The sequence below is a fragment of the Camelina sativa genome, chromosome 7 (genome assembly GCF_030686135.1).
Source record: "Camelina sativa cultivar CO46 ecotype springtype chromosome 7, ASM3068613v1".
Classification (NCBI taxonomy): Eukaryota; Viridiplantae; Streptophyta; class Magnoliopsida; order Brassicales; family Brassicaceae; genus Camelina; species Camelina sativa.
In genome coordinates, this window is record NC_141886.1 from 22,035,476 (window position 1) to 22,050,164 (window position 14,689).

At 34.4% G+C, this 14,689-nt stretch overlaps 3 protein-coding genes and 1 pseudogene across 3 annotated transcripts; 1 reads left to right on the top strand and 3 right to left on the bottom strand.

Moving 5' to 3' along the window:
- Positions 1 to 663: 663 nt before the first annotated feature.
- On the bottom strand, positions 664 to 2,516 carry LOC104704774 (protein FEZ-like). The gene is made up of 3 exons (XM_019227104.2): positions 2,170 to 2,516; positions 1,790 to 2,082; positions 664 to 1,407 (listed from the first exon to the last, which is right to left on the bottom strand). The coding sequence occupies exons 1-3, from the start codon at positions 2,354 to 2,356 to the stop codon at positions 721 to 723; spliced, it is 1,167 nt and encodes a 388-aa protein (XP_019082649.1). The 5' UTR covers positions 2,357 to 2,516; the 3' UTR covers positions 664 to 720.
- A 4,123-nt stretch (positions 2,517 to 6,639) lies between these two features.
- LOC104701603 (sphinganine C4-monooxygenase 1) lies at positions 6,640 to 8,890 on the bottom strand. Its single transcript, XM_010417317.2, has 2 exons — positions 8,341 to 8,890; positions 6,640 to 7,460 (listed from the first exon to the last, which is right to left on the bottom strand). The coding sequence occupies exons 1-2, from the start codon at positions 8,563 to 8,565 to the stop codon at positions 6,906 to 6,908; spliced, it is 780 nt and encodes a 259-aa protein (XP_010415619.1). The 5' UTR covers positions 8,566 to 8,890; the 3' UTR covers positions 6,640 to 6,905.
- A 725-nt stretch (positions 8,891 to 9,615) lies between these two features.
- Positions 9,616 to 11,319, bottom strand: LOC109125473 (uncharacterized; annotated as a pseudogene).
- Positions 11,320 to 13,042: 1,723 nt separating this feature from the next.
- LOC147941566 (uncharacterized) lies at positions 13,043 to 14,689 on the top strand. The gene is made up of 2 exons (XM_087459124.1): positions 13,043 to 14,115; positions 14,253 to 14,689. Exons 1-2 carry the CDS (start codon positions 13,478 to 13,480, stop codon positions 14,323 to 14,325), a joined length of 711 nt encoding a protein of 236 aa, XP_087315250.1. The 5' UTR covers positions 13,043 to 13,477; the 3' UTR covers positions 14,326 to 14,689.

The following is a 14,689-nucleotide window of genomic DNA, read 5'->3' on the forward strand; positions in this document are numbered from 1 at the left end:
TCACAATTTTTATCAACTAAATGCATTATAGAATCATTCAAGATAATTTAAATATAAATTCAAATAAAAATGAAAGGGAATCATATATTTATGTTTAGTAGAAAGATTTCCTTATTTTTTTAAATCTTACCTATAATTAATTTTGAAAATTTTGGTAAGTAATATTAAAGTTAATACATTAAATGTAAAAACTTTCTAAAAAGTATTTTTGAGCAAAAACTGGTGCAAAAATACTAGTATTGAGTAGAACTTAGAAATTCTCAAATTCTCAGGACTTGGGAAACAAGATGTTAAAACTTTTTCTGATTATTAGCTTTGCTATAGTATTCCTTCCAATTTATTAAAACATTGTTGTAGGATTTTTGTAAAGTAATTTCTACGATTTTCTCACTTTTTATCTAAGACCACTAGTTTTTTTTTTTTTTTTAAATAGCATATGTCCAAATTTTTTGTACTAAATCATATTGTTTTCTTGCATGCAAAAAATTTTTATATACAAAATTCGTGTCTAAACTTTAATACGACATTGGCTTGTGTCTGGATTGCATTGTTAAATCAGATTATTTGCGGCTTATAATTAACTGGCCTAATGAGGGGGGTGGGGGGGGGGGGGGGGGGGGGGGGGGGGGAAACAGGAGCTTGAAAGAAGAATCCAAAAAAGCAGACACAAAATAATCTTGGGGATGTGATGTTATATCTAAATTTATGGAACAACGTATATTAAGTAATGGAAAAAGAAGCAGACAATGAGGAATAGTAATTCTCTAGCAACATGTAGTGATGCTTCTGATCTCCAACATTACTTAAAGGTAAGTGATGTAGAGCATGATTCGTATTACTCAATATGTTTTCCTCAATACGGGTTTCATGATTATGCTCTTGCGGCAGACTCACCAGAGCAGGACATTGTTCTTGCGCCAATATCACACTAGTGAGGTCGATGTTTGAGCCTATAAGATTTGTGTATTCGTCCAGAAACGATGAGTCTGCTGACGAGATCATGTAGTTGTTGATGAAATTTGGTAACTGAGGTGGTTGTGTTTCTTGTGGGAAAAGCAAGAGGCTTCTCAGGTACTGTTGGTCTACACGCGGACCAGGACTATCCCAAGAACTGAAACCCAAGTTAGAAATGTGACTAGTAGCTTTACAAGTACTAGTATTGGCAGCTTCTTTATGATCAAAACATGAACTCGGTTGGGCCACATTCATATCTTCATTGTAAAATTTGAAGCAAAAACTATTCGGGAGGATCTTGTCTGACGAAATTTGGGATGTGTTTGATGGTTTTTCATAAGGTTTTATGTCGGTGCGTGCGTCTTGCGGTAATGAGGAAACAAAGGAGTGAGATATAGCTCTAAATGCCGTTGTGTTTATCTTCTTTAATATTCTGCATATAGCCCATGAATCCTGCATTTTCACATATATAAATTAGATTAGACCAATTCATAAATAGTCCAAAGGAAGGAAAAGAAAAAAAATACTATATATATAGCTATTATACAAATAAGACTTTTTTTTCTGTCAACAAATAAAAGTACAAATTTTCAACTATATAATAAGAACCTAGTTTCTTGCTCTAGCTTTTAGCCACCGTCACCATGTTATTAATTACTAAACTAATCAGTTGAGTTAGCTTTAATTAATCTGATTCTTTAAAAACAACATTACATAAGAACAGTCTTGCGTTTAAACCTTTTCTCCATATGCATGCCATATGGGCTTACACTATATGAGCTTATAACTAAAATGTTAATGTAGCTTAACTACTAATAATATTTATATTGCTTACGTTGGAAGAGACATGATGCGTATCACCAAGAGTGTGTGAAGAAGTATAAGGCAGACGAAACTCATGCATCATCCAATCTGTCTTAATGCCTTTAGCAGCTTTTCCACTGTAATACACAAGTGACTTCCTCAAGCCAATGCACTTGCTTCCGTCCGATGAGTATATCGGCCTGTCCGTTCCCGTGGCTTTCCAGAATCCAGCACCAGTCACTCGATTCGGTCTCGTGCTGTTCCTATACTTTCTATCTCTTGGACAGTAGAAGTACCACTCTTTCTCACCCGTCATTGCAAATTCTACATTCACCAAAGGGATTTTCTTAAATAAATATATATAGTTTAGCGCTTTAAAAAGGAGATAGTAGAAAGTAAAAGAGACTGTACTTGGAAGATCCCATGGGTCATATTTGTAGATATCAAGCTGTGTAATGAGCTTGATGGAGAGTGGGCGATCTTCAACCTTCCGCTTTAGATAGAAACTCACGAGCTCTTCATCCGTTGGATGAAACCTAAACCCAGGCAACAACACATCTTCCATTTTCCTAGCAGCTTCTTCGTTAATCTCTCCCATATAGTATCAATTAGTGAATGTTTTTTGGACAAGGGTTACAAACTTTAAGCACTCTTGTGTTTAAACCCACAGTAAGAAGAAAGATACTAGGTGAGTGTGACAACAGTAGTGAGGTTTTTTCTAGCCCCTAAATGGAAAAAAAGAAAGAGTTGGTAAGAGTGAAGTTTATTTGCTTGATTTGAACACAAATATATGCTGCCCTGTGAGGGGTCTGAACCCGAAGGATCAGCCGCCTTTTCTGCTGATTTTACACAAATATTTTATTGGAAAGGAGTTTCTTTGATATCAAAAGTGTAAGTATTTAGTAGATGAAAGTTTGCGTGCTGTCTTGGAATATACGCCATAGTAGTTTAAATTTGACCTCTTAGTGGACTGGCTTTAACTCACTTTTGTAAATACGATATGGTAAGAGATAGAAGTTGCATTTGTTTGTAACCAAAATACGTTTTGCATACACTCTTGTGTAAGGTTCTTGTCGTCGAATGAATAAAGCGTCTACATGACATGTTGTGTTTGCGACCAGTTTCGTTTTAAATTGTTTGAAGGTTCTACAAAAAAAAAAAATTAATTATAGACGAAAAAAAGAATTTGAAAATATATACTACTGTAATTAATAAATGTGTTAAGTTCCCTCTTGTTTGACGTGTGTAACAAGAACCGAGGCGAACCAAAAGATTCGAAATTAGAATTAGCATAGCACTATAAGATTTAGGTTTTCAGAATCTATTGTTATGATGAAAAATTCAAAAAGACTAGAATATTTTCCCAAAATCCGAAGATCTCTGAACGTTTCATTCTTATTCTAACACCTTAATTCTATCTCCATTGGAATCGGTCGGGAACTGGCATAATTAAGTTTCGACTTAAAAGAAAAAATATAACATGTGATTGACTATATGTTATGTTGACGATTTTTATGATCAGATATATGAATATGTGCACAGCACATGACACAGTCACAGAACACTTTCTCTTCGGCAAACCAAGCCGACTCTTGCAAGTGAGTTGCACTTATTTCTACAAGACTACAAAATCATTTTCACACTACTGTCATAATATTTATCTATGGTAAACATGTACACAATATCGTGTCCACGAGAACCCATTCATGATTCATGCATGGTAACATGTCAACTGATAAACTCTCACGAATACCTTTTTGTATAACGTGTTCACAGTCGTACCATTAATATGACTACTTATTATGAATACCACGATAACATGTTAAAGATACCGTTTATATGACTATAGTCTACAGTGCATTAGTTTCGAAAAAGAGTCATTTTGAATTACATAGTGAGTAACTCGTTTAGTTGGGTACAACTGCATACAATACCTCGGATACGTTCATTTACTTCCACATTAAACAAATTAATTTATGACAAAAGAAATGATACATAAAGACATATAGTACGATCTAAAAACACAATTACAGGAGGGCGCCTGAAACAATTACAAGGCAAAAGTCAAATCTGCCTATTTTGTTTCTCATTTTTATGTGGGTATTGTCAAAATATCGAATACCAAAGTAATATAGAATTTCTCAACAGTTTCTTGCTTTTAGTAAATCTAGTTGAGGTTAACATTTTCTTCAATAACCTGAGTTTTCTTTAATATTTTCTTCTCTACAAGTACCATCAAGTTTATCAATTATTTACTACAATGTCAAATAGTACTAATATGTACCAGCTGAATAAATAAAAATTGAAAACCAGAAAGTGACCGATACTACTGCATGATGTCCAAATTAATCCTAGGATTTACAAAGAAGTGATACTAATTGGTACTCCGTAATTACCTTAGTAAACTAGTTTTGCTCGTATTGTATATGTCGCTTTCAAGGAATGTCATTTTACATTTTTGTTTTTGACTTTTAAAAATCTGTCTCCTAACCGATTGATCTACTCCAAACCAGAATCGAACTATAGGCCAAACTCTAGGAATATATCAAATTCAATGAGATCACAAAGAGCCAAGTTTCCTCGGTTAATACCCATTTTGTCTCTTCAAGCTTTCTGTTGACTCATTTTGTTTTTTTTTTTTAACTTCCAAAACGTGTATACTTGATTTTAGAGCTTATATAAATTAATAATCCATTGTGTTCTTAAGTAATAGTATGAAAATTCTAGGAGTCAAAGTTGAAAATCTTAAAGCCCAAGCACCCATACCTCTGTCTTCGCGAACATGTTGTATGAGTATTAATAATGTCTTGGCTTTGTCTCTAGAAATCACATTTATATTGCACCAAAGTCTAGTCCATCTCCACTACCATTTTTGAATAATATATTACTAGAGTAACCGACCTCCTTAATCAATTCTCATCAATTAACAATACGATGATCAAATTAAATTTGTAAGATTTTGGCTTGCACACTACAAAATTAAAAGAATCCAATATTAAAATACGACAAAATGTAATCTGTGGACACTTAACTATGTCCTGATTAGGTTTGAACAAGTGTCAACCCAAAAGCATTCTCTCTAAACATGGAAAAGAGGTTAAATGAAAAAAACCAACGAGTTTTGCTTCGACTTCAGCCACTACTTTGAGAACCCTTGCATAGAAAACCGATTTAGATGACAAAACATCCTCATAAGAGTGCATGTAATCCTTGGAAATAAATATTGTTCCTCATGTCATCAAAATTATCCTACTCTCCTTAAAAACCGTCCCACAAAGACCATAAGCCGAAGCCAAAACAATAACAATGTTGTTATGTGATGAGTCCATTTACGAGAGAGATGTGCAAATGCGGTTTGAATCAGCATCTAGTTGCAAAATTCATAGAGATCCCATGGTAAAGTAAAGGTTATCTTATAAGCATTTTTTCACAATATTGTACTAGATTTGGAGCAGCCCAAGCGAGTGTAGTAAATAGAATAGTCATGATCCCTGTAAGTGTAAACAAAGACGTGAGCTTTTTCAAATAAAAGAGTTCAGCTACAACTGTACGTTCATGTTGATACAAAGTCGACAGCTTTGATCAAAGAACATAACCAATTCAAAATCTGAACTTCGCTCAAATAAACATTGTCACACAAAAGTAAGTTTGATCAAACAAAGAGAAGTGGAGAAACTGATAGATTAGTGACTGAAATTAGTGAAATCAATAGCATTGGTCTTGATTTTGAACATTAAAAATATAAGTGTCATCTATGTTGTCGGCAGCTGGACATGACTCAAGCTGTCTCTCTGTATGTAGTCTTCGTTTGAATGAAGCACTTCTTGTAGCTTGAGCATTGCACCCTCTTCAAAGATCACCTTCAGTCTTTCTAAAGCACTAGAAAATCAAGAAATTTTATCCTTTGCGAAAATAAGATATACGCATTCAGCTTTAGAACACTCATTTCAGTAACTCTCGTGACCTGCAAGGATTTGCGAAAATCATAATGAAAATTACATTTATTGAAACCTTCTAGAGAAGTCTACAAAAAACTAAACCACACAAAGCAAATGTTGTTCTCCTTTAGAAATTAGAATTCACATTCCATTCATTTTAACAATTGAGATTCTTCCCATGTAACTAGTCAGCAAACCTTTTTTCATGGGTGGTTATAAAAGTTTTTATTATCTTTCATTTAGAAGTTGATGATTTGAAATTTTTTTACCTCACGCAAGTAGTGAGAGGAGTGATCTTTTAAAATTTAACGAGTATGATGTCGTAATTGAATTTTATAATTAAAACAAAAAGTGGAAAGAAAATCATGAACAAAAATGTGACACATAAAAAATTATTGTTTGTTTGTGAATATCATGTAAGCCTATATTAATTTTTCATATATGACCAGTTAAAGTTTTTATTACGAAAATTAATACCAATTTTTTTCCATTGTATTAATTAATATTTGGTGCGGTGAGCTGAGGTATTAATTAATATTAGCGCTAAAAATTGGAAAAAAAAACCTCAACTCTGTTTGTGTTGAGTTAATCAATCCTCACCAACAAGACTATGGTCAAATCAAATCAGTAAGATTTTGGCTTGGACTACGAAAATTCAAAGAATCCAATATTAAGATATGAGAAATTAAATAAATCTGTGGACACACATATGTCCTGATTTTGATTTATTAACCTCATCAGGTTTGAGGTGTGAATTATGAAACTCGTCTTTATTCCTTATCTAATGCATGAATGCTACAACCTCGCAGATCTCCTCTGCACTTCAACTTCATCTACCTCAGCTCACCCACGTGCCACAGTTGCTTTATATGACCTCCAAAACTGCATCACTAAAATGTAACCAAGTCTCGAGTAAATTTAATTCCAATCTTCACGGATGCTCTTTGTAAACAAATAGATTAAAAATAACCAGTACGGTGTGGTACAATAATACATGCAAAACAAAAATCCAAAGTAGAACAACAACTCGATAATGTTTATATACAACAAATCTCAACTCCGACTACTTCGCTCTTGAAAAAAAAAAAGAGGCAAGACGCAAACCAGTTCTGTTTCTGATTTAAAACTACACCTCCATGACACAAGTATATCATCCATCAGCAAACCTCAGTGCAGATAAAACAAACATATATCCAAAATCCAAAAATCTTAATCATCTTTGAATTCTTTAGTCGGGCGTGCTTCAAATCCTCCGTCTTCTCTTTTCTCAAGCGAGTAAGGCATGTAAGTTCCCAGAATCCGATCCCACATGACAAAGAAAGGCTGAGAGAAATTGTATTTGGTTCCATAGAGCTGATGATGGATATCATGGTAAGCCGAGTTGTTCTTGAAGACCATATGGAACAAGTTTCCAGGAAGCCAGAGACCGCAATGGTCATCCACGGTCTTGATTGTGGCGAAAGAGAAGAAGAAGATGGAAGTTCTTGGTGACATACCAGAGACTAGGAAAGATAAGGCGCCTCCAACTGTATCCAAGAGAAGACCTTCCACTGGATGGTTGTATAACGCTCCATATGCATATGGGACGATGAGACGGTGGTGTTGAGAGTGGATATGTTTGTATAAGAACTTGTTGTGATGCATATATCGATGCATGAAGTATTGCCATGTGTCGAGGATTATCATGGCCGTCACAAACTGTCTTGCTAGAACCAATAGAGATAACTGTTGCGCCTTGTCTGCTTCCGCATCACTTCCTGTCACCTGCATAGACACAATAGATAAGCATATGTGATGAGTGTTAACGCAAAAAACCAGAACAAACAAACAAAAAAAAAGTTATTACATGGTATTTACAAATCAATCTATGAGGGACTCTATTAAAGACTTGTCTAGCAACTCATGCCAAGACATAACAAGTACTCAGGCTAAACATCATTCAATGCAGCAGAGCAGAGCTAACTAAGGCAAACAAGAATCTATGACACTGCTACATGGATTATAACACCATTGCTGCTATCACTACATAATAACTCATTGCAATTTATTCAACAGAAAACCTTGTGAAAGCATAATTATCAGACTTAGCAAAGTTTTCTATTGCTACTCATCAGAAAAGCTGATAACAACCAGTATCAATATCTTCCTTTATTCCTCTCTAACTCTGAATACAAGTGACAAACACAGGACGAACCAACGAAAGATTCCTAGGGTGAATTCTAGAGTACCCTAAGCTCTCCCCAAGTCCCAAACCAATTGCCAAATCACTAACTTGGTCTCTGATACTCAAAGCTTTCCTCTAAAGCTCTAACTCTGTTTCTAACACCAATCTATCACCAGTCTCATGAAAGATTGAGAACTATTCAACTATCATTATGATCTAAATACAAGGTTAAAAATGTTACAGAACATACATAATTGGCAAATGTTACAACCAAGATCAGAGATCATTAATGCAAAAAAATTTATCTTTTTGGGTGGACAAGGACAACTAACATCACCCCATAAAGATTCAACAACCCTTTTTAGAACAAACAAAAATCTTCATCATCAGATAGCAAAATTCCCCAATTTGTAACGTAACCTTAACTTTTCACAAAAGCATAAACTCAAAAAAATGGGATTAAGAAGAAGAAAACTGTACCGTGAACAAAAGAATAGCGACAACAGCTTGAACAACCTGCTGAAGAAGAACACCTTTGACAACAGAAGCTTTCGAAACAAGATTCTTCTCTGCTTCTTCAGCCTTTGAATGTAATCTATAACTCTCCAAAGACGATAGCGCTACGTAAATCCCAGAATACAACCAATACACCACAATCGGAGCCACAGTTCCTAACATTTCATCCGATACAGCAAAAACCATCATTCCCTAAAATCTCTCCCTAATCTCAGATCCTCTTCTTCATTAACCAAAAACGCAAATGATGATAATAAAATTTTGCAAAGATTTGATTTTTCACAGGAAACAAACAGAGGAAACTCAAAGGTTTGATTTTTATCCTTCAAATTTGGGAAATTTTGATTGTTGAATCGATGATTGAGGATTGTTTTAGGGTTTGAGTATTGTTGATGAGTTGACAAATCAAACGATGAAGAAGGAAAAAAAAAAAAAAACAATACTTTTGCGTTTTGTCTGAGAGACAGACGTGGCTGATCTGTACTCATTGAAAGAAAAAATAATAAAAATAAAATATCTGAGTTATCTAGTGTGGTTATATCTTCAGTGAGTCTACCTTAGTGACGGAATCTGAAGCGTTGAGAATTTGTGATGTGATTTTTTAAACCTTAGATTCGGTAACAAATATCTCGTTAACGTGTTACTTACCGTATTTAATTATTACTGTTAGCGGATGGTTTTGTTACTCGTTTTAGTTTCATAATTCATATCGTCTGCGAAACGGCGCCGTATAATCGCCATTTGAAATTGAGACAATCTCTCTCCTTCTTTAAGGTTTAGCAAATCTATCAGCGATCCATGACAGATTAATTGTTAATTAAGATGATAAGCGATGTCTAAACCCTTGATTTGGTCATTGAAAATTATTCCACCAAGGATCCAATGTAATGATGAATTCTTTAACTGTGAGTACTTATACAAGCAAATTCCAAATACACCAATTAATGGTCGTTTTTTCAACAATAGAGAGCCATCAAAAGGATAACACACATAAACCGCTTAAAATTTTGGCTAATGGATATGAGCCCCTCTAAGATAGGAGAATGGAGATAAAAACCTTTGTCAAGAAACATAAGAAAATAGATTGGGAGACTATGGGAATCAGTTATTATCTTCATATATAGAAAAACAAATTTATGGAACCCTAATGAGAATTAAAAAACTGGTCCAAGACATAACATTGTGTCTTAGTGCTCAAGACATAGAGTAGAAGAACAAAGTAAAACAAAAAGAGAGCTTTTAGGTATTAACGGGAGAGTATTTGGCCTCAGAAACAACTTTAAATTCGGTCTCAAATTTCAACGTGTCTTCTTTGTCCAAGTAAGTCTGTTCAAGTTCAGCTAAACGAACAAATTTATCCCAACCCCAACCATTCTTTACTTCTTCGTGCCAGCAGCTGACTGCGAAAGAGAAAACGCGCAAGAAACATATAAAGTTAGATAGAGAAAGACGAAATACCAAATGAATATATCAGTATGTATATGTAGAAGATTGTATTACTTTTGTTTAGTTAATATATATTAAAATATTATAACTGTGTGGTTAATTTAGAAAATACTTTGGTGTGGTTGGAGCCAAAAGGGTTTAGAAGTCGCACAATTCCTTGCATGAAAATCTTCTCATCTGGTTTTAGTATTTCACTATCAGCTAAATACAGAAAAACGGATAAATATTTGCCATCTGCTCTAGACCTTCCCTTCGGATACACCTTTAGAACCCTACAAAACAATAATTATTATGAACTTTTAAACAAATATATATATATATATATATATATATATATATATATATATATATATATATATGTGTCACTACAAGAAATACTTGCATTGATAGCATTACATTATAGCACGATTTACTGCAATGCTATTGTAGATGAGTTAGTAATTGTGTTATTATAGCATAGCGTTTTTAAAATGCTGTGAAAATTTTTTTACTAAACAAAAACTAAAGTCACTTAGTCCGCTAAACACTTACCCAATATATAATATATATATTTGTTATTCCAAAAAGTTCTGATACATACTCACCATTTCCTTCCTCCCATTGGAAAACTGTTTGACGTGTAAATCTCCTCTTTCAGCTCAGAAAAATTCTTAACAGTCCACGAGAACTTGGGATAAGAGAGTAGTTTCTCATCAAAAGAGACGATCTCCCAATTGGTAAGTGGTGGGGAACAATGACATCAACACCAAACTCACATTGACCTCCCTCGAATATGTATCCATTTTCAGGGTTAATAAAAGTAGCATACGGAAGAACTTGGAGCAATCCCCTCACCATACTAAGGGCATTGAACCGCTTTACTTCTACGTCTGAATATATATAAATACCGTTTACTGAATATTATGTGAATGTATACGATAAATTTTAAAGAAGGAAAGCATGATATGATGAGATGTAAGAATGATGTATATATAGTTCACCTTGAATAGTAAAGTACTTGCTCTTTCTTGTTGTAGACAAAGAAGCGGAGTTCCGCAAACACCTCAGTTGTTGGTGAGGATTCCATCAACCTCGTGCTGTCTAATTCCACGTACATTGATATAAATCCACTTACATTGTCGTTTACGTTCCCTCTCGGGTATACAATCAATCTCCTGTTTTATAAACATCATAAATATTGCATATTTGCATTAGCTAGACGGCATTGTTAATTTTGGTCCTGAATAATTAATGATGAATGCCTTGTTTAGGTCCTTACATATACATGGCGTTTCATTATCTAAATCATGAGTATACAAAACACAATCGGCGTACGTACCAGTTATATCCACCAGAGGAGAAAAGACGAGATTGGTATTTATGATCAGAGAAGGCAGTATGATTCTAAAGTTGGGAGAATTTGTTAATCTTGAGGGAATAAGAAGAAGGATGATGCTCTCTCCAGCTCTGCTTGATCGAAGAAACTGGTGATGAGCATGATGAGAATGACGAACCCATTATATTCTACGTACCCTACACAATGCAAGCCTTAGAAACTATGATTGAGAGAGATAGTTATTAGGGTTTTCATAAAAGTTATATAAAGAGAGATAGCTAGACGTCTTAAAATTCCTGCAAACGCATCAGATTTGGTATAAGTATTTTATTTCGCTGAGAAGATAATTTTGTTCGTAAGTACATATCTTTTTAAGATAACTTCACACCAGATTTGGTCATCAAATAACATTTTTCCCCTCTAATAAGATTATGATAATTTTTTGTAATCTAATTAACCTTTAATATTATCAATTCAAAAAACAATAAACATGCGAGAAAAAATTATGATCATTATGAAAATATTACTACATTATTATATAAAAGTAAATTTCGTAGACGCCAACAAAAAGGCATTGCATCTGTTGCCAATTTTTGTATAAATTTCTCCGAGAATACCTTTTTAGTGAAGACAATCTCATCTTTATGGTTTAGGCGATCCAAATTAGCCAAGCAGACTTTCTAGTCTCCATCAAGCTTTTCTACTTCAAAAAAAAATATATATATATATATATATATATTATTAAGTTTCACTCGCAAAGCGGGTCTGTGAATTACACGATGAAATGGCAGCAGACCCAAATTCTTTTCTTTACACTTGTACGTTGCTCGAGAAACCACATTAGATTTTTTTAGTTTTTTCTAAAAACCCTCAGATTATTCAATGCACGTACAGTAAAACCTAAGGTTGAGTTGAGACTATAAAATTTTATTAATTTGTAAAAGTTTTAATTTATCGATAAATTATTAATTTAGCAATAATTTATTAATTTAACGATAAATTAATTTTTTATTAGTTATGAAGAAATTGTCTTATTTTTATAATTTTGAAAATTTTCTATTATAACATAAAATATTTTTGTTACCATTTAAATTTTTAAAGAAATTTCTTAATTTATAATATTGGTTATTGTAATAGGATCAATTTTAATTGTAAACTAAATTATCTAGGTAAAAATGATAAATATTAGAAGTTTAGAGTTTAGAAGAAATTGTTACTATTATCCTTTATGGTAATGATGAAGTCGAAGAAGATAATGCGATACTTTAGAACTAGTTACTAAATAATCAATTATCGCATCTAGATTCTGCACAATTTTTGGATGCAATTGAGAAGACAACAATAAAAAAAATTATAGATAGATTCCAACAAGAATGCAAATTCAAGAATAGGCAAACAACAATAGAGTTATATTTCACTAGATTTTCTTAGATATATATGTATATATATATATTTAGTTTATTTGATTATTAATTTATAATATTGATGGAATCATATTTTTATAAAAATTAGTATCTTATTATTTTATCTAAATGTGTTATTTTTTATATCAGCCTAATTTGGGACTGAAAAAATTATTAATTTATAGAGAGTATTAATTTAAAGAATATTAATTTATAGAGATTCTACTTTATAGTCTTACTAAACTGTGAAGAACGTGTGGTTAAAAAAGATTTAATTTAATGGTGCAACAAACACACACACACACAAAAACTTAATTTCTTTCATTTACTGATTAAACTGTGAAATAAATATGATCATGGTTAAATGTTGGTTAAATGAATGAGCGCAAGAAGACAAAATAGAAAGACGATGCAAGTGCTGACGTGGCCTTTTCTTCTTCGTTTGTTGTCTTCTACCTTCTGCCACTTCTTATATAACAAAGAGAGAGAGAGAGAGAGAGGCAGTGAGCATAAAAAAATTTAAGAAGCAGAGAGAAGAATAAAAGTCACAAATTGAGCTTTCTCGATCAGATGAAGGGGGTTTGACAACAACATTGCTCCTCTTCACCAACGATCAATTTGATAATGTGGTGACTAAATTCAATGCTCTTCTTCTTCCATCGTGTACTACGCGGTTAAAGATCCTCATCTTATCGCAGATGAGACTAACGAAAGGGTCGTGTTTGCCGCTGGCATCCTTCGCCTGGTTTATGCCTCCTGTTTTGCAGTCGACTGTCTCTTCAGATCTAAGGTGAAAGACGTGAGAATCTGCAGCGAGATCGGCATTGTCTGCGGATTATCGTCCTACTGGGCACTGGTATATGTTGTTTTCGGCAAATGGTCGCTCCTTGTGCTTGCTGTAGTGGTGATTTCCATCAGATATGGAGCATATAAGTTTATGAAAAACAATCCCAGCGGCGGTGATGGGAAAATCCACGGCGAGGCTACCGATCTCAGGTTGCAACTTGTCATCAACCAATTAGGAAGAAAACGCGACCTCTACGAACCATTGCACATTGCAACCATCGCTGCAATACTGGGACACCCTGAAGATCCAGCTACTGACACCCTGTTCCTAGCGACCGTTGCAGCTACACCGGAGCCAAAGGTGCTCGTTGTGGGCAGTGACACAGAAGACGAACCGATGAAGCGCATCTATCACCACCATGGGTTACCCGGCTCCTCCAACGATCCCTTTAACGCTAAGGAAATAGGCGGCGCCTCAAACACTAACACCGGTGATATCGGCCAGGACAAAACTACCGCACCCCTGGACCCCAAAACCACTCCGGAAACCGGCGGTGGCTCAGTCTCAAATCCCATTGATGATCCTAAAATCACCACCGATGTTACTAGCATTGACGTCCCCAAAGGAAAGGGAATTGCCAAAGAAGGTCTCGGCTCCGTCGGAGTTCCCCTTAAAATCGCCGACCCCAAGGGAAAGGGAATTGCCAAAGAAGGTCTCAACTCGTCCGTGCCTCCGCCAAAACCCGATTCGACAGTCCTGGGGCCAACAAAAGACTGCAGCAAATCCACGTAAGAATTCTTTTTTTTTTAGTTTTCATTTATTTTGTTTTTTTCCCCTAACGAAATTAATCCACTACCACATAATTATAATCGATTATTGTTTATCTAATAAATTAATAATTTCTTCTTTTTTTCCTCCGGGAAAGTTCCACCTCCACTGATTCAGGGAACAACCACAACTCTGATTCTTCTAACTTGAGGAGGAGGATGATAATGTAAACACACTTTATTAGAAATGATAAGAAGAACCAATGTTCGTTATAAACAAAGATCATGTTCCCAACTTACAAGAGTACTGAATCAAGAAAAAACTCCGATAAGCTGAGCAAACACCGATTACAAGAGACCCAAAAAAGAGATAGAGATTACAAAAATCTTATTTAGATATTTTCACAATGAAGAAGACGACTGCAACGACTTCTCCTTTTAAAGAAAACTTGGACTCATGTGCGACGACTCACCAACAACCACGTCAACGTTCCGTTAGCCACAAAACAGTCTTCCCACCAGCTTATAACACATGTCCTTCTTTATTCTCCTTCTATTCAAATGAAATTCAAATGAAAACCTTCCATATAAGAAA